Source organism: Arctopsyche grandis, chromosome 1 (assembly GCF_051622035.1).
Source record: "Arctopsyche grandis isolate Sample6627 chromosome 1, ASM5162203v2, whole genome shotgun sequence".
Taxonomy (NCBI): Eukaryota; Metazoa; Arthropoda; class Insecta; order Trichoptera; family Hydropsychidae; genus Arctopsyche; species Arctopsyche grandis.
The window spans coordinates 19696831-19723525 of NC_135355.1; the positions used below are offsets into that span (position 1 = coordinate 19696831).

The window sequence follows — 26695 nt, forward strand, 5'->3', positions numbered from 1 at the left end:
CAATATTATTTTATATAATGTCAGTATAAATAACAAATGGACAGTATAAAAATCTAATGTCCATTGGTCAGAACAAATAACAATGACTGTTGGTTAAAATTTTATAAACTTGGAATTTAAATGATTATTACCGAAGCTTCTGTATTATAAGCTTATGTTTCCAATAGTAAGAACCAGGGTATTTGGCATGAAAGAAGAAATTATAGTGTTATCTCAAATGATCCAAACATAAAATACAGGTAATGTTACACGTTTTATATTTATATAGCCAAATTTTACATGCTACGGGATTGAAGTGATAGCAGTCCGTTTACATCGATTGCTTTGTTATTATTATTTTCATGCTATAACCACGTGTAAATGTCAAAATAACAAATGATAAAGTAATATGTTTCGATCAGTGGCGTGCCGTGAAAATCTTCCTGTTTTAGTCGCACAGCCTTACTTACGTGTGCACAGCCTTACTCACTTACTTATTTGCACGCCATAACCACATGCAAATATTAAAATATTAATGATGTTCTGAGTATGATTTGTAATCGCAATTCTTGGTGTGACCTCAGTAATTTTTACCAGTTGTAACTGGTGTACGAGTATAAGTGCCAAGTTTAATGTGCAATGAAAAAACAATCTCATCACTGATAAGCCAATGAACTATGTATATAGCTATTACAAAAGTACGGAACGTGTAATACCAAATAATCTAAAAAACCTGAAAGAAATCATTTTAAAATTTCCTAAAAAAATACATATACATATGTACATATGTATGTATGTGTGTAGGTGTAATAACAAAATATAAAGTTGGTAGCTTTGCTTCATTTATATTATAGTTTAAATGACACCATAGTACAAATTTGTTTGTTAATAAATGGATATTTTTTACTTCATTTACTATGTATATGTTTCAATCTAAAGTGATATTAAATGTGACATATTATTATAATTGGGAATGGTTTAAGGCTGAAAACTAGTAGGATATATAAGTTAATTTGAAAAAAATATTTTAAGTAAAAATAAAAACAAATAAAAGAAATAAGTGATAGTTAAATTATAAATATATATATATATGTAGTACAAAAGTATAGATTGAACGTCTGTAAAATACCGGATACAATTTGTATATTCTTTTTTTTTGTAAATTGATCTTTCCACTCACTGGCATCATTTCTAATAACAAGAAGTCTACGTTCGACATGTCAAGTATAGAAAAATGCTTAATAATTGAATGAAAAACATTTTAAAGCGTTTTGCCATTGTAAATATTGACACGTTTTCCAAAACTCTAAGGAGGTTCTGACGCAATTGCATTTCTTTTTATTTGTCACTTAAGTACATAAAAAAAAAACTCATGACGTATTGGACTAAGTGCTCACTTCGTATACATTTGAGTTCAAGTTCAACGGCACCAAAGTCCAAAGTATTCATAAAACTAGTCAAATAACTTTAAAAGTATACAAGATGAACGGGTCAAATTTTAAATCAACAAGGACGTCATTTTTATTTATAACTAAAATGAAATTTGAATTAAAAGTATTAAATTAAGCGTATTATTTTATGCTTAATAATTACAAAATATTAAATTCAGCGTATTATTTTGTGCTTGTAAATAAAAAAAAATATATGTCAAATATTCATTATGTATATATGTATGTACAGTTCTATATGAAAATTTTAGAAATTCATTTAACTTATTTATGCTGGAGCATTTATATTTTTCAAAGTTTTTGGATTATTTTAATATACATAGTTACAGGAAATATACATAGTAAAGTAAACTAAGATATGGATTAAATTTTATCGATTATCACCAGTAAAACAGTGTCTGTTTTATCATTTTTTTATGAACTATAAAAAAAATTATTTATATTGAATTTATAAATATTAAAAATTTGTATTTTGATCATGATTCAGGTAATTCAAATAATCATTTTAGGAATGGATGAGGCGTTATTGACACTAATGCTGAAACCTTACACAAACGTCCATTGAATTTTATATAAGCGACACATTCTAGTACAATTAAAGAGTTATTGAACTTTCATAAGACTATATGACTACTACATGCAATATAGGAAAATATACGGAATTTGAATATTTTAATATATAGATTACTTACTACTTGCTGTACTTAAAATATATATTACCTTTCGTTATGGTTTTCATAAAGTTATAAATTTGTGAGTCACTTTCACGTGAATTATTAATGCATTATTAGTTATTACTAGTATAAATCACAAAACTTCATACATACATCGTTACTACATAATATGTAGATAAATAAAAAAAATAATAATTATCCATTATAAAATTTTACAACTCTTTACTGAATAAAATGTTGAAATAAAGTAATAAGCGTATTAAAAAAGTTCATGGTCGACAAACTTTTTTTTTTTAATAAAAATATTACTTATTATTAAAAATATAATTATACCAATGTACATATATCAAATAACGTTAAAAATTTGGTGTATCAAATTTTTATGTTCTATTCTAACCTCTGATTTGTTTATTTTTTTTTAATTATACATACATACATATGTCGACTTTGTGTGCATCATTTTTGAAAATATAAACATATACTGTTGTACATGTGTAGAAATCATTAAAAAAAATGTGTACTCATGTCAGTATATTTTTAATACGGTATTGCAACTATGTATTAGCATACTCACACATTCATATAAAAAGAGACCTAGCAATGCTTTGTAGGTCAAGTGACCGAATTCAAAGTCTACATATGTATGTACATACCCATTAGTCCAGACACCAGACAAGGTTATCAGAAGCAGTCGTTCGCCATCGATGAGGCTGATGAACTTTAATATCAGGTAAAGAAATAATAGAAAGTGTTTATTAACAACAAGTGTAACTAATACAAACATTTAAAAAATTTTAATATCATTTTTTTATGAATGCACATTTGAATGTATGTGTTTTATTTTATTTTTTTGATATATTTAAATATATGTGTAATTCTAAAATTTAATTCTATTGACGGAAGGAGAATCAATAGTAAATATCTTGTCACTTCAACTATTCCAACTGCATATGTACCTATTTGTGTATATATAGAAGAAAATGAGTTCCATAACAAAAAGTCCACAAACAAAATGTTCCACAACGAAATTTTCACATCCGATTGGAACACATTAATTGTATGTGGACATTTCGTCTGTGTTTGTTATGTTTTTTTAGAACTACGGTGTTTTTAAATTGACTAAATGGGGAACGAAAGAAGAAATTGAAATGGCAATGGTTAGGTCACATAGTTAGAAAAGTGGATAAAAGGTGACCAAAGGAATCGCAAATGGTACCCGAGAGAATATGAAGGGTGCAAGGAAGGCCACAAGGAAGATGGGTGGACGAAATTAGAAAAATGTGTGGTGTGAGATAGATGACTGTAACTAATAGAAGCGTATAAAATGAAAATAAAGAAAATTAGCAGCAAATTTTATGTCAAATAAAACACATCCATGTTCAAAAGTATAAAACCTTTATTTTTCATATAAAAGTAAAATTTGGTCATTATGACTAAATTTTAAAAATAGCTCAATTTCAATATACGGAGTTATACATAAGTAGAAATATATATATATATATATATATATATATATATATATATATATATATATATATGTACATATATATGTATGAAGTCACATATGTATAAAATCTATTATTGAGGTTCAATTTGTGTACATGCACACGAGAAAATAAAAACATTAGTAAACTTAAATATTTCAACATAAAATACATAATAGACCTGGACTTGTGACTCCAGGTTGATCGTTTCCTATCAGAGTTTGCCAATTTTCTCTGATTTCATTGTTGAAACGGTTCCCGGAAAAAAAAAAATTGGCTAAAAATCCTTCCTACCTACTATGTCACCATTATTTGAAATTTGATTGATGTACAATAAAAAATTTATGTACAATTCATAGATGTCTCGTTAATTTGCGAGTTTTTTCAGTGTCTCGCAATTCAACGACTTATAATAAAAATGCTGCATTTGTATTTGTAATTGGCCAGGAAGGCGCATTGGGATTTACCTGTAAGGCCTTCCTGGTATATATGTAAAATAAAAATAAAATAAAATATGTATGTATGTATGTTTTGGTACTTATTGGTCATATGGGCGCATTCAAGCATTGACTATACACACTTACATTAATGCATACAAATACACGTCAGTTACATCTATGACTCCTAGGTGTCGCAAACAGTTTTAGTACAGTGATTATAATTATGATAAAACATCCTGGTGTGGTTCATCAACACATGAGTTATTTTACAGTCTTTGCGGCGGCTTGTAATACAAAACCAAGAACTATTTTAAGAGATTCTCTCTGAAAACAAAACACAATACTGGCCTCCACCAGAAAATATGTATATGAAATTCATAGACATATAATATATGTTTTCGATTAAAAAATACAAGACTTCAAATAATGCAAATGGCTATTAAAAATATTGTAAAATAATCGCGATGCATGTAAATACTCGTTTACTAGCGAGCACTGCTGGCGTCGCCTGGCAAAGCCGGGAATTTCCGGACTTCACCCATCATATGGCTTTATATCAATAGCTTTGGTACGTCAAGCGGACAAACACGTTTGCCCATGATCGCCCAGGGTTTTTTAAGAAAGCCCTTTGAACCTGTCAAAACTTGTCAAACTTTAATAAATTCAAATGTACATACATATATGAGTTATCACCAAACTTCATCTCTCGTTATCACCAGACTTCGGCGGTGAGGATGCTACCATAAAATAACAATAGACCTCTCCATTGTCCGAGAAAGCAGGAGCAAAAAAAAATGGTTGACAATAGTAATTGAAAGTAGTGAACCATTTTTTTTAGCCGTCGAGCATCGTGTCCGCCTGTCTCTGGTTATCACACTCTCACACCCAGTACATACAAAATTTCTTATTGCTAAAAATTCACAAGACTACTGATGGTATTACATAGTAGTAATTTTAGAATAAAATTTTATCTTATAATATTAATGAGTAAATATATTCGATAATATTAATGAGTAAATTTGTTCGATATACATAATCATTTAAATTATAATTAATTAAATTTCAGTATTTACAATAACGAACAAAAAAGAAAGTAATAAATGAGTTGGTGAAATAAGTCAATACATTAAGAGCTCGCATACAAAACAGCCCAAGTATACTAATCATAATCCAACTTAAAACCAATTTAGACAATAAATCATAGATTCACACTCAATCTTTCCGTGTTTTCGGCAACATTTTCGCATATTAATTTGTTCATAAGTTCTTGAACTTTTCGGCGAAAAAACATTTTTTTGTCAGAGGGTAAGGTTTTCACATGAGGCAATAATCTGTTGAAAAAACTAATATCGTCCAAACACTCAACACTTCCAGTTATATTAGTTGTATTGTTTTGTATAGTATTATAATTAAAATCTCCAAATAACAAACCCCTAAGCACAGATGGATTCGTATCTATTTCGTCGTCTGACAAATTCTCAAATTCAATTTTTTCCAAAGTAACTTTCACTTCAGACTCTTCTAGTCTGGGCTTCTTAAAGGGTGTACCTGTATTTACATTTTCATTGTATGGCAATTCATCCTCCAAGAATGACAATCTATCGAAAAACAGCCAATTCGTCAGACGACCATTTGCACGTTGATCAAATATCACCTGTGAATATGTACGTAGAAGATTATCCCATTTCGCAAGCACTACAGCACCTAAAATAATGTACAATGAAAAATAATAATATTTTCATATGAGTATATGACACACAAAATTAATACATTTTTAATATATCCACTAACAGTTAACATTTAGTCCGCGAGCTACTTCATCCCAAGAAATCCTTTTGAATTCAGATGCAAATTCAGTGCGTCTGGACCAAATTACAGGACGTTTTTTCACTTCTGTGATCAAACGATGTACCAAATCTGGAGGCCAATCGTATTCTTGAAATCTCAACATTGTAGTGTTTATTAAGACTAACTAAAAACGGTTAAATACACTAAGGGCACTTTTGACAGTTCAGTTCAGTATTGCCATATACAATAAACACGAGTCGATGTGTTCTGGCGGTAAACGAGCTACGTCGCAAAAGTTAATCTCTACCACTATAAACCGCTGCTAACTCAGCAAATCTTTTTTTCTACAAGATTTGGGCAGTTTTGAGCACTATTTGGGCAGTTTTCTGGACGGCAAATTTCCTGTGCGACGAATTTTCGTTCAACAGGATACCGCGCATGGAATTTTCGTAGCGACGGTTATCCTGATAGCGATTCAATTTGCGATGTAATCACCGAACATATGTATTATCATTAAATAGCAGGGATATATGTAGATACAACCGCGATTTTGAGATTCACCCGAGTGCTCTGTGGTTATCTAGAAATGCGAATTCCTAAAGAAGCATTGCTGCAGATTTTGGATACGGAAAATGGGAGTTTTGGGGCTATTTTCCAGGAAAGAGGGCAAAGTATTTGAACGATAGCTGCAGGAGCTGTAATGTGTATGTGTAGATGACCAGTGGCTGTGTATGTGTCGTCGTCTCGATCAGCTTGCTCTGGAACGGTGCGGGGTGGGGGAATTATACAAAAGAGTAACGGTTATGATCTCGTTTTTATTGATGAGTTGATGGCCGAGCCGGGGAGTTGCTCGACGCCTCTGCCTCTTTATGGCGGAGGCTGTGGATTGAGTAGGCTGTGGCTGGTCAGGAAGGGTAGACCAGCCACGCCAAGACCTTCTCGGTCGGCGTCTCACGAGCGTCTGAGAGCTCGCCGTGTTCGAGGCTTGGGTCGAACACGTGGTCCAGCATAGTCGGTAGACATAGTCGGTGAGGCACGACTATGCAAGAAGCCATACTCCTCGGAGGGCTTCTATGATGCTATGGGAACTAGTCTTATTGTGAAGGTCTTCTTCACCACCAGTCCGCCATGTATTGTAGACAGATTCGTCTGTGTTCGGTATTAATACAACTATATGTTGAATGTGGTATTTATTTGGTAGTAACACGTATACACAAGTATGGTTAATTGTTTGTAAAAGTATGTCGTTCAGAGGTCTCTGGATGTGGTAGAGTGTCGCTGGCTCGGCATTCGGCTATGTCCGGCTAGTCTCTGGATACGGTAGAGTGTCGCTGGCTCGGCATTCGGCTATGTTCAGCAAGTCTCTGGATACGGCAGTGTGTTGCTGGCTCGTTGTTCGGCTATGTTGATCTTCCAAGTCCGTGTAGTGAAGTGGTGGCTGGTCAGGAGCTGGATGTCGACTGGTCTGCTGCTTTGTGTCGACGCTTGCTGCTGTGGGTCGACTGGCGTTGTTTGGGTTGTACCTCCTTTTATATGGCGTTTCTGGAATCGCCTGACCGATGGTGGTGGTTTGTTGATGCGTAAGAAAGGAATGCACTTTTGTCGAGGCGTAGCATTTTCTGGAATGCTTGATGGAAGTGGTCGTACGAGCATTTAGTTATTGATGCGTACAAGGGGAATTTGCTTTCGTCGAGGCGTAGTATTTTCTGGAATGCTTGGCGCTGTTCCGCTCGATGTATTTTGTTGTTGCGGAATATTCTCGAAGGTTTCGATGACGATGACGACGACGAGATTCCTACAATGCCAATGAGCGCTCGCCGTGATCGCTTGGGCGGATCACGGGGCCAGAGTTCGGGGCTTAGTTCGAGGCCGGCTTTTACGAGGGACGCTGCATCTGGCGGTCCGCGCCGGGATCACCGGGCGCCGGACCCACGGGAGAATCTAGAGCGACTGACAGATGGTCGGTGTAAAAAGAGAGTCCGAGTCCGATTGTCACCGTGTCCGCGCGCGTTTCTCTCGCTCTCACTTTGCATTTCGAAATACTCGGACTCCCCACGCATCTATCACTACAAAACCTAACCATCTACTCACTTATTTTACTAATTGCATCCTAGTATAATTTAAGTGTAAAAATAAACAGATGATCGGCCGTTAACACCGTTTTTTAATATCAGTGATTTCGTAAAATTTTGTGTTAATTTTGTGTCAGTTACAAAAGCGTATACGAACGAGATACATCTCCCTACCTGAATACAAAAAAAATAAGGGTCCTTGTTCGTCAGTCAAAATTCGGTCCCACAGAAGCAATAAATCTTCCACATAATTGCTTTCAGACAAAAATTTTTAACGAACTTTACTTAATAGAATAATAATTTACTTAATTTACTTAATTAATTTATATTAAAGTAATTCGTGTAATTTTATATTCTTTACTAAATTTATTATTAAAATATTAAATTGCAAACCGCACTCACACATATATAAATCCGTTGTCTCCAAAGAGGCGTCTCACGATAAAGATCTGTAAAAAAGTAGTATAACAATTGCTAATCTATTATTATCATAACTAACTACTTTCACTTACAAAATAACCCTGTTATATGGCATGTAATAACTCATAAGTGATCCAAGTGATACCTAGGATGACTATCAGACAAAGCTGACCACAGAGAAGAGTCTATGGCGGTAAGAACTCACTCCTTGAATGGAAATCTCTCTCAAGTACCGCCTTTTTCTCAACACATCTTGGATAAATGCGAGAAAATTAATATCCAAACCTCCAACAAGGTAAGAGTGACGATGGATGATAGCTTAGCTAATAGAAACCTGTATTTAGCCACGTACAATGTAAGAACGTTATCGAGTGAAGGAAGTGTGCTTGCATTAGAGAATGAATTAGAAAGTATCAAATGGGATTTAGTAGGACTTAGCGAAGTAAGACGAAAACAGGAAAACCAAATAATCCTAAAAAGTGGTAACTGTCTCTACTGGAGAGGGCTACCAAATGGTAGAATAGGAGGAGTAGGGTTTCTTATCAATAAGAGAATAGAAAGAAATATTATAGAAATAAGCGACATATCGGAACGTATATGCTATGTAGTATTAAGAATCTCGAGCAGGTACACTTGTCAAATCTTCCAAGTGTACGCCCCCACATCTAGCCACCCAGACGAGGAAATAGAAGACTTCTACGAAAAAATACAGGGCGCATACGATAATAGCCGTCACCACTTTAAAATAATCATGGGCGACTTTAACGCAAAAATAGGACAAAAGGCAAACACAGAAAGAGCAGTAGGCAATTTTGGTATCGGCCAAAGAAACGAAAGAGGCGATCGCCTCATAGAATTCGCAGAACACAACAGGCTCTTTATCACTAATTCATTTTTCAGGAAAAACGCAAACAATAAGTGGACTTGGGAGAGTCCTAAAGGAGACAGAAACGAAATAGATTTCATCCTAACAAATACCCTGCACTCCGTTAAAGACGTTAGTGTTTTAAGTAAAGTAGATATAGGTAGCGATCAAAGATTAGTCCGGGCCAAGATGGCCATTAATATAAATTGCGAACGTAGGAAACTAATAAAAGGATGCAGTAGCTCTCCAGACTTCGCTCAACTAAGGTCTAGGAAAAAGGAATTCGAACTCGAACTTGGAAATAGATACGAGAAATTAAACCCAGAAGCAGACATCGAGGAATTGAACACTGTAATTAGTTCGGTTCTAACCTCAACAGGTAAGAAATTAGGTGGATTCAGGAAACAGATTAAATTAAGCAAAATTTCAGCGGAAACAAAAAACCTAATTAAGCATAAAAGGAATTTAGATAGGGATAATAATAAGCAAGAATACAATCTAGTAAATAAGGAAATTAAAAAGAGAATAGTCAGGGATGTCAGGGATTTTAACAGCAAGTTAATAGAAAGTACCATTAAGAATAACCGTAGCCTGAAAAAGTGCAAACAGGATCTTTTCTTAGGCAAAAACCAAATGATCGCAATCAGATCAGAGAGCGGAGTAATAATTAGGAATAGAGAAGAAATCATAGACAGAGTTTACACGTTCTATGCAAAACTATACGAGAACGACAACGGCCAATTCCCCGCTCTGGAATCGACACACGGCCAAAGGGTTCCTGCAGTATTGCCTAGCGAAGTAGAGGCCGCGCTAAAAACTGCAAAGAACGGTAAAACCCCAGGGGAAGATAATATTCCCATTGACTTACTAAAATGTGGCGGCTCCCCCCTAAATAATATCTTAGCTAGGCTTTTCAGCAAATGCATCCAGAACCAAGCTATACCAGAAGGATGGAATAACGCAACTATCATCTTAATACACAAAAAAGGTGATAAAAGCGATATCAAGAACTACCGACCCATTAGTTTACTTTCAGCGGTCTACAAACTCTTCACGAAGGTTATTACAGAAAGGCTGAAGAATATCCTCGACGAGAACCAACCTATAGAACAGGCAGGATTTAGGGCAAATTTCAGTACAATGGACCACCTCCAAGTAGTTGGCGAACTAATCGAACGCGCCAACGAATATCAACGGCCATTGTGCCTAGGTTTCGTCGATTATGAGAAAGCCTTCGATACAGTGAGCCACAATGCAGTACTTAACGCTCTACAAACACAGGGAGTACCGGAACCCTATGTGGGGCTGTTAGCTGCAATATATAAGAATGCCACAGCTTCGGTTAAAATTTTTTCAGGTACAGATAGATTTAGCATAAGAAAAGGAGTAAGACAAGGAGATACAATCTCGCCCAAGTTATTCAATGCGGTGCTTGAGGGAGTTTTCAGGAACTTGGAATGGAACAAAGCCGGAGTAAGCATCAACGGTCGCTTCTTGAGTCACCTTCGGTTCGCAGACGATATAGTTTTAATAGCTCGTGATTCAGCTGACCTACTTAACAGACTAACACAGCTGGACAGGGAAAGTAGAAAAGTAGGATTAAAAATTAACGTAGATAAGACCAAACTAATGTTCAATAGGTATTGCATGCCTGATAGCATCCCATTAGATGATAAACCAGTAGAAGTAGTAAATAATTATTTATATTTAGGTCAAATAATTGACATGTCTGGTAATAAAGATGAAGAGATAAAGAGACGTATGAAATTAGGATGGAGTGCATTTGGACGGATGAATGCTGTTTTTAAATCAAAAATGCCACTCTGCCTGAAGAAAAAGATCTTTGATCAATGCGTTTTGCCAGTGATGACGTATGGATGTGAAACTTGGACACTGAACACCAAGATGCTACATAAAATCCAATGCACTCAAAGAAGTATGGAGCGCTGTATGCTTGGCATAACGATAAAAGACAGAAAGCGGAACACGTGGGTGAGAAGTATGACAAGAGTAGTGGACATAGTGGATAGAGTGAAGAGATTGAAATGGCAATGGGCGGGTCACGTAGCTAGGAGGATGGACGAAAGGCGGACAAAAGAATTGCTTGAATGGTACCCGAGAGAATGCAAAAGGGTAAAAGGAAGACCGCAAGGAAGATGGGTGAACGAAATTAGGAAAATGTGCGGGGTGAGATGGATGAGTGTTGCGCAAAACAGAGACGGGTGGAAGCGTGTTGGAGAGGCCTTCATCCAGCATTGGATGGCGAGTGGCTGTAAATGATGATGATGATGATGATGATGATGATGATGATGATGATATATATATATATATATATATATATATATATATATATATATATATATATATATATATATATATATATATATATATATATATATATATATATATATACAAATAATAATAATAATAATAATTAAAAATTATAAAAAACAACAAAGAAGGGAATGTCTTATAAAAGAAAAAAGAGAAAGAAAAATAAATATAAAAATATGTATGTATATACACAGACAAAAATACATTTATACATAATCATAAAAAACAATAGCAATTATAATAGCAGATGCGTAAAAATATCAAATATAAAATATAATATAAGGAATGCCTTGCACCTACAACCAGTTCCAATAAATAAGAACCAACTGCAAATACAAAACATCCCTGTGAGGCCCAAATGGAAGAGAGTTGTAGGCATATAGTACAACTTAAATGATCTCATCAGATCACTGCGACACATATCCAGGAAAGTCATTAACGCATGGCACACGCTCGCCTCGTAAAAAGGTCGACACGTGTTTCTATACACGTTTCTTGGAAACAAAGGAAGAACACACTGAACCCATAAAAACCACGAACTACGTCCAGGCGTATGAACCCATAAAACCACGCTCGCAGAATAACTAGGGCAGCGCGAGTACCAAGAACAAAAGATATGCACACGGCACACTTCAACCCAAAACGTTTATAAAGCAACGCAGCAACCTCTACCGGCAGAGTGAGCCTCTGGAGTTCATACAGATCACTTCTCCGAAGAAACCTCTTCGTACATACAATAACCATTGTACCAAATTGAACGAAAATAAACGATCCTCTTTCAAACTCAACTGAATTTCCATAGGCCGGGAAACGGTCGAAACCTTTCACTCGTCCTATAACCTGGTGACCACCGACCACCTGTCCTATAGAGTAAATCAAAATTCCACTCATAAATCACAATTAATCAAGAAACAATGATGAGCGCAGACTACCAGATAAATGGGTTAGAGCAGGCCTGGGCAAACCGCGGCCCGCCGAGTATTTTGGTGCGGCCCGCGAGCAAAATTCAAAAAAAGTTTACTTTTTTCTGATCTAAAAATTTTTTTGTTGATTTGTTAATGTTTTCTCGTTTCTGACATAAGATAAAATTTGAATTTGGGCCAAACTTTAATGAGCAATTATCATCAATATTAGAATCGATAACATGGTACTCGATAGCTCTCGACGAAAGTAATGATCGAAAAGATACCGCACAGTTATTAATTTTCATATGCGGATGTAACTCTAAATTTGAAATTACTTTTGTCATTGGAATCACTTAAAGATCTAATTTTATTCAGGATAAAATTTGCGAAAATTGTCCTGATTACAATTTAATTATAATTCATTGTATTATAAATCAGCAAGTATTGTACAAAAATGTGTTAAAAGTTGAACATGTAAATTGAATACGATCGAGTGGCTTTTTTTTTTTTTTTAAAGCTTTTTATTGTTACGAAATTATGTTAACAATACATCTTATATCTATTTTAATAGCTACTGATCTACTGATCATTTTCTATTTTACAATTTTATTTAATTTGGTTAGTTATCACAGTATTATATTATTCTAATGTTAATCCAAAGCATAATACGAAAAAGAGCTCAAAAACCTATTTACAATCCTTATACATAAATGTTCATAATACATCTTATACATAATATTAATTAAAGACTATCTAAAGTCGATGACCTAAAGCAGATTGTGTTTAGGTAATCTGTGTTTATACCTGAAGGGTATAGACATTTTGTTGTAATCACCGAGACTCTTCACAAGTGTGTTAGTATGGTTATTAGTGATTCTTTCATAGAATCTACTGGTTAGTTTGTTAGTAATGTCTGTAACAAACGGAATATTATATATAGTGAAGAGTATTCAAAGGTAAGTGGAGTCAGGTCGAGGTACAAGAAAACACGCAGGCAGGTTCCAAGACTTTATTGCTGCTCGTCCGGTGGAGGTCAGGATCCGAATGCCACCGATCGAGGGCGTACCATTCTTATATCATAGAGCGCTCAGCGCATACACGTATTATCATTGGTCAAGGAGTCTGGCGCAGCCATTGGCCGCAACGCCCGACTCCACCATTGGTCGGCGTCACCATGACGTCACCGGTCTACGGGGCGTCTCTCTATGTAACGTTACAATAGCATGCAGTTTTTTCAGGTTAGTATATATGGGTGTATTATAAATTATTTTAAGGGATTTATTTTGTATTACTTGGAGCTTGGAAAGGTTAGTATTCGAGGCGTTATTCCATACAGGTGAAGCATAGGTTAATAATGGTAATATGAGCGCGCGATATAATTTTATTTTATTTAGCGTTGATAAAGAACTATGGCGATTAAATATTGGATATATTGAGGATATACCCCGCATCGCCTTGCATTTCGCTGCCTCAATGTGAGGTGCCCATCTCATTCTTTTATCAAACGTTACTCCTAAATATTTTATTACTGACTGCCATTTCAGACTTTCTCCAGAGGGGATTTTCAGATCTGAACTTGGCTTATGCTTTCTAACACTAAAGAATATGGCGTCTGTTTTGGTTTGATTAATTTGAATTTTCCACTTAGTGAAGTGTTCAGTCATTGTTTTAATTGCAAATTCAAGATTTTTAAGAATAGTGTCTGGTTTTTTGCTACTTGTGAAGCAAGCTGTATCATCTGTATATAGGGCTATGTGACAGTTTTTTGGAATAGGTATGTCATTTATATATATGGAGAACAAGAGTGGGCCAAGCAAGCTCCCCTGCGGAACGCCAGCTGCGATTATTTTTGGAGACGATAATTCATTATTTACGCTAACCACTAGCTTTCTACGAGTTAAGTACGTTTTGATGATGAGAATTAGGTAGTTTGGTATTTTGTTAATAAGGAGCTTATGAATGAGTCCATCGTGCCAAACCGTGTCGAAGGCCTTTTCTATGTCGAGACATACCATTCCGGTACTTCTCTTCATATTAAAGTTCTTCGTCACGTGTTCAGTTAGTCTTGTTAGTTGTTGGGTCGTGGAATGTCCAGTGCGAAATCCAAATTGTTCATGTATTAATTTCTTATTTACGACTTTAATATTTTACTTTTTGAATATTATAGATAGTGAGACTAAAGCTTTAAAGTTGTTTGATTATGATGTTATCTATTGAATCTCGCCCAGGTGCCTTTTTATTTTTTAAATTACGTATTAATGGACCGGTTGGTTTTATTATGCGTTGGTATGTGATTGTAATGTTGTGTGAGTGTGTGATGTTTTTGGAAAGATTTTGATTATAGGATCGAGTGGCTTGAAACACAGACAATTCATTGCTTTTCTTCAAGATATTGAATTTGAGTTCACAGATATTATTTATCATAATCATATTCGATGGCTTAGCCTAGGAAAAATATTTCGGCGAGTATGGGATACAAAAGAAGAAATCGTTATATTTTTAAAAATGAAAAATATTATCGACTTTCCCGAATTTACTGATAATAAATAACTGGCTGTGTGATTTTGTATTTACTTTGGACATCGTGAGACATTTAAATACTTTCAACACAGTGTTCCAAGGGGAAAATTTATATGTCCATAATATGGTGAAAAGTTTGAATGGATTTAAATTAAAACTACGACTGTTTCTTCACCATTTATTTTTAAACGGGTAGACCACTTTTCAACCATGAAATTGCTGAAGATACCAAAAAATAAATTTGGAGAATATGGTGAAATTATCAACGATTTAAGTGTTGAGTTTCCATGAAGATTTGGCGACTTCCGAAAAATTGAGATAGGCTTGGCAATTATACGAGATCAATTGCAATATATATTGATGGCGTATCGACGGAGATATAAATTAAGATTATATATTTACCGTGGGATGCTGATTGAAAGAAAATACACCGCCATGAAGAAATTTGAAAATTTTTACAACGCCCTTAAAGTAAAGTAAATTTTACAACAAACTTGGAGATTTTGCTCAAAAAATGCTGAGCATATATAAAAAAAAATTCAATCATGAATATCAATAAAAATTCTTTACAATCAAGCATCACAGATGAAAACTTTACAAGCATTTTTACAATTTTTTTTCCTGAAATAAAAAAAAACTGTTTAAAATGTAAAACAGTTTCATTCGTCAAAATAAATTGTTTCTTTGTATTAAATTAAAAAAATATATATTTTAATTCCTTTCACGATAATGAATAATGTATATATAAAAATAGTATTTTACTTGCGGCCCGCCACTCATTTTTAATTTCTAATGTGGCCCTTCATCCAAAAAGTTTGCCCAGGCCTGGGTTAGAGTAATATCCGACAATTTACGCTCACTAAGATGAGAAATATCACATTCAGTCTCGGCAGCAATGATTTCATTAAGAAGTGGAATACCTCTTGGAATAGGTGCCATTCGAAAAAGAACTATGCGGGCAGCAGGTACAGCCATCAAATGATGATGCCTACCACGCACATGGTTATTAGGGACATAAAGTCCCAACTGCTCCAGCAACAGCGGGCATGACGTATTACCACGTAGAAGCTGGAGAACGAAACGAATTAATGAGAAGTTTCTCCGAAGTTCAAGGGAATTATACCCAAGCATGTCCAAAAGGAAAGGAGTAGGGTAGAGATATGGGTAATACCCATATTCTTTCCTATATAAGAAACGAAGAACTGCTTTTTGCACTTTCTCAATCATCAGAGAGTAATTTGCTTCATGCGAATTCCACACAGTCGCATTATACTCTAGCTTACTTCTCACAAGCGAATTGAAAAGCGAGAAGACGAAGAAGACATTAAGCGAGAAGACAAAGGGTTGGAGAATAACCTAGCATATCTCAAGATAAATCCAAGTCGACGAAAGGAAACATCAACGACTGTCTTGATGTGGTTGTGAAAGGTGAGTTGAGGATCAAAAGTGATACCCAAATCGACCATAGATTCCATACGCTTTAACAAGACGGATCCAATGGAATATCCGTGACAATAGAGCAAATGCGCACGTCCATAGCTCATAATTGCACATTTATTTACATTAAGTTCAAGGCGTAAACTAGAACTGAACTCCAAGACAGCGTTAATATCAGCTTGAAGGAGAGAGGCTTGCCTCTCATCCTTGACAGCAAAGAATAATTTTACGTCGTCAGCAAACAAGAGACATGGTGCATTACATAAAACTCTAGGGAGGTTATTAATAAGAATTGTAAATAGTAATGGGCCTAAAGTGGACCCCTGAGTAACACCAGATCGAGTAAAAAATGAAGGAGATTCATAAAGACCATATCTAACAAATTGCTTCCTATCACTAAGATAATAAGTAAAGAGTTTAAGAAGACGCGTTGAAAAACCCACTTCAGCTAACCTGATCATAAGAGCGTCATTATTGACTTGATCAAAGGCTTTACGAAAGTCAAAGTAGGCTACGTCAACTTGCTGACCAACGTCAAATTTATGTTGCTCATCACTAGAGGAAGGATAGTCACAGTGCTATCCATTGTTCCATTGTTGTAAATCCTTTGTAAAAAAGGTTCGGCAAACCTTTAACAATGCATTTACAACCTTTGAACAATACGCGGCACCTTCTGGGTCCGGTGATTACTCATCACACAATAATCTTTTAAACTGCGTAAGAATCAAACGGTGAAGAATGATGTCAAAAATTTTGGAAATAGCCGAGATAATTGCAATAGGTCTATAATTTTCAACCTCATTTTCACAGCCACTTTTATGAATAGAAATGACTCTAGATAATTTCCATTTTTCAGGATAGTTACCAGAAGCAAGAATAAGGTTAAAAATAAACTGAAGAGGCTCTAAAAGCGAATTACAGCATGCCTTTAATACGTCAGGGGGCACACCATCAGGCCCAACAGACCCCTTCAGCTTCAACATAGCCATCCTAATATCTCCAAGCGTGACCCGTGGAATGTCTATACCGACCTTACCGTCTACACTAATAAGGGATGGTTTTCTCTGGTCATAGACAGAGCATTAGCGATCTCGAGAAATGAGAATGAATACTCAAGGCCATGTGAAATATACTTACTCTTAATAAATCTGAAAAAGTGGTTAGGATTAATCGCAATAGCACTCTCCATCTCATTAAGATAGACAGTATATCGCTCAATCACACCACGTTTCACGATCTTCCTAAGAATCCGAAATTTCTCATAGTCACGAAAAGATTGACTGCTTTTCCATATTTTATGAGACAACTATTTTGCTCGTATATCTCTTATAAGTTTAGAACCAAACTACAGTGGGAATACACGACGAGGCTGTACAGAGCTAGGACAACAAACGAACCGAGGAACATAACTATCGAATATAGTATTGTTGCGTAGGGGTGGGTGGAGGATCCAAGTAAAAGGCCGAAGTCGTTTCACAGCATTTATTGATGATTAAGGAGATACACGCACTGTCACTGCTCAGTCCAGAATGACATGATATCGCCTACGTACCGCCTTATAAAGGGTAGATCTCTCAGGACGCCTAATCTGTTTACCTGTTGTATAGTCACGTATTCGGATATGTATTTCCACGACATTGGGTTCTCCCCGTACCGATTCTGAGAAATGACTAATAACAGTCATTGTTTATCCTAAATGCACTTAGAGTCCAGATATAATCCTTGGAAGTAAGTGCAAGCACTTAGTTAACCCGATAACAGATATCCGTTGGTCTAAGTGCAATTCGCTCAATCCGCGGCGTACGTAACAGTATAAAGTAAATTATAAATAAACTCGACAGCATCTTCTGTGTTCATAGGGTAAATTTGGCGCCAGTCAATAGCACGAGCCTCCTTATAAATTAAGTAAAAGTTAATAAACTAATAGTAAACGTGTAGTAAAAGTAAATAAACTTTTTGGTGAAAGTGCAGAAATATTTACAAACTATTTAATGTCAGTTATCAAAAACCACAAAAAAATCTTGAGGAAAGACGTGGTACTAAATTTATACCTCAAGAAGCAAAAAAGTTTTTTAGAATACATATTGGAAAATAATGGAAGTACACATGGTCTGGAGCTTTATGCGCTGCAAAATAAATTGAGAACTGGGTTGTAAAAAACATTTTGACTCGATCAAAAATAACAATGAATTTTTCATTACTACATAAGCTATTTTTTAATCATAAGTACTTATTTGTAATCAAAAGACATAATTATTTGTCTCTTTCTAAAATTGTAAAGAAGGCAATCACTTTCAGTTTCAAGCAAATTCTCGAAATTGTCCGGGTTTGAGAAAAAAATATTATGGTAAGTCTATGCTGAGATTGTGAATAGCATCATGAAATGAAAAATTTGCTTCTTTTGCAGCTATTAAAAATTCTTTATTACCTGGATTGGGACTTTTTGTAAATATAACCATGATTTTTTTGCAAAAACGCATATCTCTTCCTAATTTATCCATAATCTTTTTTCCCACATTTTCTTGTTGGCATATTGGGAGCTGAATTAATTAATGTACAGTACACAATAATCGCAAACAACACGTCGAAAAGAAAAACCGACTCGAGTCCTAGCCTACTTAATTGTTTTTAAAAATCAAAAGTTTCCAGAAACCCGTTTTTTATCTAAAAATTCATACAATTTTTGTCAAAAATTAAACAAATCTTGAAAATTTAATGAACTTTCATGTAATAATGCCTTGGACGAAAAAAAATGTATATACGGCTCGGTAGTTATTGGTCACAAAGCACTCGCCCAAAAGTCACTAAAATCTCTATAACGGAACATCTCGCAGCCGAAAAGTCCATCATACTAACGAGAACTCGAGTGCTAAATATTCCGTATTCGCGATTTTCATGTCAAAAATTGTATTTTGGGCGATCGTGATATGACTAATAATCCAATTACCGTATACATACATATACATATATATTTGCAAAATAATTTTATTGAAAAAAAAATTGGAAACCCGTTGTTCCAAAATTGGGGTGACACCACATTCGTAACTAAAATTTCGTACAAGCAACTGACTGAAGTCTTGTTGCATTTAAAAAAAAAGATTCCAAATAGCAGGGACAAAATAACAAACTGGCTGGCACGTTGGGAACATACCTTCAAAACGGGACTGTTCTGCTCCAAGCGGGATGTACATCAGTGGCGGATCTAGAAAATTTGCAGGGTGGGGGTCAGTTCTAATTTTTAATACACATTTTTTTCAAAAATAAGACTGTATATTCAGTTATATTATTAAATTCTTTTCATATAAGCTTATTAGTTTGAATTGCGTTTTTAAACGTCGAATGCCAATTTTAATTATTATGTACATACATACGTATATGTATAATATTATGTAGTCCTCTAGGGTGGTGGCAATTGACCTCGTGCCACCACTGTGGATCCGCCAGTGATGTTACATCACTGATGTACATATGGTAAGCCCAGTGGCGGCTCGTGGATAAGATATCTGTGGGTGCTGCGGTTGAATAAAAATAAAAAAAATGTTTATTTGGATTACGTTTTACTATTAAGAGGGCTGTACACCCGAAACCTCAATTTTGTTGCCGTTCCTTTCTTCGATATATATATTGAGTGAATGTAAATATTGAGTGAATGCGACAATATATATTAATATATATATATATATATATATATATATATATATATATATATATATATATATATATATATATATATATATATATATACATATATATATATATATATATATATATATATATATATATATATATATATATATATATATATATATATATATATATATATGTATATATATATATATATATATATATATATATATATATATATATATATATATATATATATATATATATATTGGGTGAATGCGACAGTTGCGCTTCGACCAGATAATACGTATTTTAAATTGCCAAAATCGAGGTTTCGTATTCTCCAATTTTATCCTCCGAAACTGGACCAATTTTCAACATCGGTATGAAAAAGATAATTTAATAAATTTAAATAAAGAATTTTTTCTGCAACTGTGCGCGTATTTTTTTTTAAATCGACCGTTAAATAAGAACGCTGGACTCTTTTCGTGGGTGTAAAAAAGAGGCGATTTTATAGATGTTTGGCGGTTCCTAGCTCCTATAAAAAATAACTAATCAAAAAAATAAAAGCACAGATGCATGTCAATGATGGATATCCATATCATATTAAAAAATAATTTTTCTAGTGCCATAATTGAGGAAGGGAGAAGTGTAATACGTTTGTATGGACAAGGCGCTGGTGTCCAGCCCTCTTAACACCAAAATTATTAAAATTAAACATTATATGTATTTTTATTCCATTATAAAATTGATTATTCTGTCTTTTTTCCTTGAAAATATGTCAATCACCTTTTTGTTAAATTTTTCATTATTCATAATCACTTTTTTTTCAATTGACAGCATAGACAAAGCCGACAATCTTTCCTGAACCATTGTGTTTCTTATACTTTTTTATAGTTAGTTAGTTTTGGACCATTGTGGCATTACAGGAAGAACCTAATGCGTCACAATGGCATTTTTATGTCTTTATTATTTTTATTAACATAAAAAACCCCGTCAAAAAACACGGGTTGCAGAAATAAATTTTAACAACGTTAATAAATCATTAAAGCTATCCAATTGAAAAAAAGTATATCACCTTTTCGTTAATTTTTCATTGTTCATGATCATTTTTTTACTTTATCTTATGTACGTAGATTTCAATTGACAGCATAGACAAAGCCGTCAATCTTTCCTGAAAAATCAATCCGAGCCGTCAATCGTTTCTTATATATGTCTGTATTCTTTTTATTGACAAAAAATACCGTTCTGGCTCAACGGTAGTCATTGGAGTTGTAAGCAGAATTTGAATTAGTTTTGTTATTTCCTCAAGAACTTTGCATACATTGTTTGCAGAAATAAATTTTAACTATGTTAATAAATCATTAAAACTGTGCATTTCTTTCCTTGAGTAAAACACTTTTAATTCATTCTGAAGCTTTTCTTTATCTAGAATTGGATATGATTCAACGGTTAGTAGTAGATCTTCCATTGGCATTTTCTTTCTGTACTTTTAAAGCGAAAGCAGAAGGAATGAGAAAAAGTGACAGGTGTCGGGCGCGCACATACGACGCAACACGAAATACTGTCGGGAGTGGCAGTACGAGACCAAGCTTCTGGCTACGAGCACCCTCCCGGCACCCCTTCTTCGCCCACTCGAGCATATTCCATCGAAAACCGTACTGCCCAAAATCATAAAAGATCACTTTCTGATACTAGTACTGCGGTGTATGATCATTTTTGGATGTATCGGTGTGCGGGCGAGCTTAATACACGCTTAAATTGTATTGATATTTTCATATAATACATATAAATAAATTTATGTATATTATGATATTACATTTTTCTCAATTTGCTTGGGGGTGCTGCAGTTCCGCAGTGCGTATGGACGAGCCGCCACTGGGTAAGCCTATATACGTGATACTGGTTTGTTTGATGATGTTTGTAGTTGCGCATCCAAGCGATTTAATGCAAGCGTGCAAAGATCCTGGAACCGACTGTCACATGTCGCCACTAGGGATTGCAATACCGGTAAACTGGTATACCGTTTTGGGTATAAGCCGGTATACCGATAGAGATACCGATTAAAATTTCGCCATCGAAATTTTAACATTTAATTTTAAACCGGTATTTATCGCAAACGATTTAACGCGTATTACATTAAAATCGATGCAAATGGCGTATTGTCAATACAGTTTGGAATTTGTTTGTAATTATTACAGTAAAAGGATTTTCCCTATACATTGAATAATCTCATGTGTATATTTTCTGTAAGAAAATAATTTTTAATTTATTATGTACCCAGCTTTATAAAATGTTCATTGTCATAATATTCAAGCTTTATGAATAAATCGTCATCTGATATTGAACCGCCCCGATTCCTGGAAAAAGCACGGTCTCTATCCGCAGCCTACTCATTACTAAAGAGCGGACCCAGAGCGCGCTGTCCATTGTTCACACGTTCTAAATGCATTTTTAAAGGTTTGCCGAACCTTTTATACAAAGCATTTACAATAATGGAACAATAGACGGCGCGCTTCCGGTCCTACCTCTACTCATTACTATGTGCGTTGTGAGATAGCATGCCCCCTTGTTGAAAATCAAATAGAGTTTCAATATATGCTCACTGTTTTGCGCAACTCTCATCCATCTCACCCTACACATTTTCCTAATTTCGTCTACCCATGTTTCCCGCGGTCTTCCTTTCACCCTTTTGCATATTCTGTGGTAAATTCTAGCACTTCTTTTGTCCACCTTTCGTCGATTCTTCTAACCACGTGAAGTTTAAGCGAAGCTGTGGCGTTGTTATATATTGCAGCTAACAGCCCCACATATGGTTCCAGAACTCCCTGTGCTTTCTCATAATCGACGAAACCTAGGTACAATGGCCGTTGATATTCGTTGGCGCGTTCGATTGGTTAATATTCTCGAAATAAATATGATTGTTTAAAAATCAAAATAAATTGAACTTATTTATCATTACGAATGTTACGGGGACGAGAAGGAGATGGTGTACAAATATTATAGTCACAGTATTTTTTTATAAGATCTTCTTTAATTGTAGTAAGTATACACGAGATTAATGTACATGGTTTTTATTACACATTACTAGTTAGTAGTTTACTAGTTAGGCAGTTTAATCTACTAGTTACACTGTTCAATCGCAAGTTACTAGTTAGAGTGTTTGATCGCAAGTGATCTTCCATATGTTTAACATCAGTATATATTCGATAGAGGTAACAATTTGGACCAATCATAGTTCGTGAGAAAATAATATTTTTAGGGAGGAACTCGAGTTAAGTAAAACAATATCTTTAGACTTTAATACTTTTACCCTTGAGTGTATCGAGAAATGGTTTACACACAATTAGTTACACAATTAGCTACGCGGCTTTAAAAGGGTTTTTGAGGGAATACGATTCGAGTCGAGTCGTGTGAAAAATGCTGGTAAAACTATAAAATTAATTAAAGACAATATTTTTGCATATGTATCCCTTGAGGTCGGATACACAATTCGTCGTGCGGATTAAGAAGGGTTTTGATACTTGGGGGAAACATAATTTGTCACGCTGGTGGCGTGAGAATAAGAAATAAAGTTATTTAAAACGATATTTTTAGTGTTAACATATGTGTTTTGAATGTATCGAGAAATGGTTGAGTAGATGCACAGAATTCGTCACGCAGATAGCATTGAGTCGTGAGAAAAATGCAACTAAAACAATAAAGATTTTGGAAGTCTCATAAATAACATTAAAGGAAAATATCAATTAAGCGTACGTTCAAAGAATCAAGATAACAAGCGGGAATAAAGAGTAATATAAGTACATACATAAGTTGTAAGATATTCACAACATAACACGAATTTACTTATTTAAATTATTCACCTGAGATTTATTTTTAATTATTTACGTTTATAGGAAAAGTAACCACATACAGTTATCTAATTCACGATGTTTTTTCATTCACCGGTATATCAGTAGTAGGAAATATCATCTATCGTTTATCGGTTTATGAAATTTGACGGTAAATTGCAATCCCTAGTCGCCACTCAACGAGCCTGCGAGTGGCTGTCTAACGAGATTATCTGATGATTAGAGGTAGGACCGGAAGCGCGCCGTCTATTGTTCCATTATTGTAAATGCTTTGTAAAAAAGGTTCGGCAAACCTTTAACAATGCATTTACAACATGTGAACAATGAACAGCGCGCTCTGGGTCCGCTCCTTACTGATGATACATCGTATAATAGTCCAGAATTGAAAAAAAATCAATTCACGCAGATAATTCAGGTAATATTCGCATTAAGATAATAATTAAACATCTCTGACCGTGGACGCAAGTTGCGTGGTCGGTTTGGTCTGGTATGGGAAGGTATGTATGATTGTATGTATGTTGAAAAGTGCCGAAACCGGTGAAGGTCTAGGTTAGGAGAGCAGAGCGCCACCGCGACCGGCTGAATCGATAGAAAGGGCGCACGTCAGCTGATCGTCTGGCCAATGAGAGGACTCCAAAACGTGTGGCGCGATACTTTCTGCTCGCTGATTCGTCCGTTGCAACTACTCGCGCCACACGCCCGCTTTTTAAATTAGGGATGTCCAATTGTTCACTTCTCGACATTTGGGTAGGCAATAATAGACTATTACTATAGTTACGGTGACCATATAATATAAAAATATAGATTATAAACCATTATTTTAAGTTATATAAAAAATGCTTTATAACATTTATTGTAAAATACAATATCAGCATACAAAATTTTGAATTTTTAACAATCATATTTATTAAATATTATTGAAATTCAAAGGACATATACCGCTCGAATGAGTACGTTTAGATATTGAGATAGAAAACCAATTCTTATAAAAGTGAAAAATTAGCGAAATACGCTCCAGACAAAAAATGTGTAAAAAAAGTATATTTTTAACTTCCAAAACTCGCTAGATAATCAATTGTAATTATTTTAAAGCATTGAAAAATTACAATCAATAAGAAAAACATCTAAACATTGATTCCAATACTCACTTTTGGCACAGAAATACTAGATGTTGGGTTACAGACTATAAAAATTGCGCATTTGTTCAAACGCTATCTCACAAACAAAAATAAACCAACAAAAATCATATTCAAAATCAGTGAATCAAGTTTAGTAACGATTGATTAGTCTCCGCTCCGGTAATTTTTTGCTGTTGCTTGGGTTTGATAAAATTTATTAATTGCATCATATTTCGGCGCTAATATATTTAGCGATAATCGATATTACAAAATAAAGGACCAAACAGACATTTTTAGAAAATAAATAAATCTAAAGGACATAGCAGTGAAATAAATGACGTATGGTCAGCGTAACTATGTACATCTTGCCATATTTTTAATTCGTGTATGTAAATGTACGGATTGACTTTTTGAGTATGGATTGCCTGAAGTGACATTACTGGTTTTTTGAACATTGGTCTGATGAGTAAGTAGTGAAACCAGCGCAGTTTAGGATTATGAAATTAAAAAATATAAAAAAAGATCGATTAGGTACACCAATTCTTGATAAACATTTCTTACATCGGGTTGACACGATGCGAGTAGCTTGGAAGAATGACTTGGACGTTATTCGAAGCGTGGTAACAGGTGATCCAATAGTTTTTGAACCGTATTGAATGTAAGTTGGACGTCCAGGTTACACGTCCAATTTATTTGGATCAAGCTAACAAGTGTCAAGCCGGAATAAAATTAATTTGGTTAATAAATCGTATATTATTTTTGTTTTATTTAACATGTCGGTTTTCGTAGTTAGTTCAAGTTTATTTGCATTAATCTAAACATATAAAATATGTTTTATTCTTTCATCAAACTACTTTCATAGAATATAATATATAAAATATGAATCAAAGATGAATATTTTCTTGTATTCTCTCACTTGGATAAAAAAAGCTAATTATACAGATATGTAGATATGTACATATATTGTTTCAACTAATATTTTACAGCAACGACTATTTATTATGCTGGATTATCTATTATATTTTCAATTAAAATTAAAATAAGAGAAAGAAGATAGATATTTTTTAAGAAAAAAAAGATACATACATACATATGTATACATATATACATATGTACATATGTATGTATATATATGTAAAATCTTGTGATTTATGAAATGTTGTCTTGAAGAATTGTGTTTATGATAACTTTTATTATTTATGTAATTTTCAATTTTGTAATTAGATATATCATTAGTAAAATTTTGAAAATCAACTGTAAATTATCATTTTGTTATATTCTCTGATATTACTGATTTTTCTCTGATATACCTAGCCATATAAGGATATTTGTATCTATCATACATACATATATTGGTACATACATACATTCATTTATATAAATAACATACATACATACATATTTGTATATATGTACATATGTAAGTAAAAAGTAACTTTCACTAATATAATGAATATTACAATCCTTATCAAATCTTATCTATGATATATTATACAATTATAAATTGTAAAATTAAACAACTGCTGAAAAAGTCGACGATTTATGTACATAGGTATGTACGTACATTGTCAACTTCATACGCAGGTAATTATTTTTAGTTAAACATTATATGTAATATCACTATAATACAATATACATATATCAAAATCTAGTCAATAATAAAATCATTTTCAAATCAATAGTCAATTATAGTAAACCAGAAATTTACTTAAATTATTCGAATTAATTCTTGATAC

The 26695-nt window shown here is 34.1% G+C and overlaps 2 protein-coding genes across 2 annotated transcripts in view; one reads left to right on the forward strand and one right to left on the reverse strand.

The window, feature by feature from the left end:
- Nucleotides 1-26695, forward strand: part of LOC143912229 (uncharacterized) — a 318393-nt gene that overhangs the window by 162049 nt on the left and 129649 nt on the right. The gene's annotated exons all lie outside the window — the stretch shown is intronic.
- On the reverse strand, nt 5224-5976 carry LOC143917113 (uncharacterized). The gene is made up of 2 exons (XM_077438513.1): nt 5817-5976; nt 5224-5729 (listed from the first exon to the last, which is right to left on the reverse strand). The coding sequence occupies exons 1-2, from the start codon at nt 5974-5976 to the stop codon at nt 5224-5226; spliced, it is 666 nt and encodes a 221-aa protein (XP_077294639.1).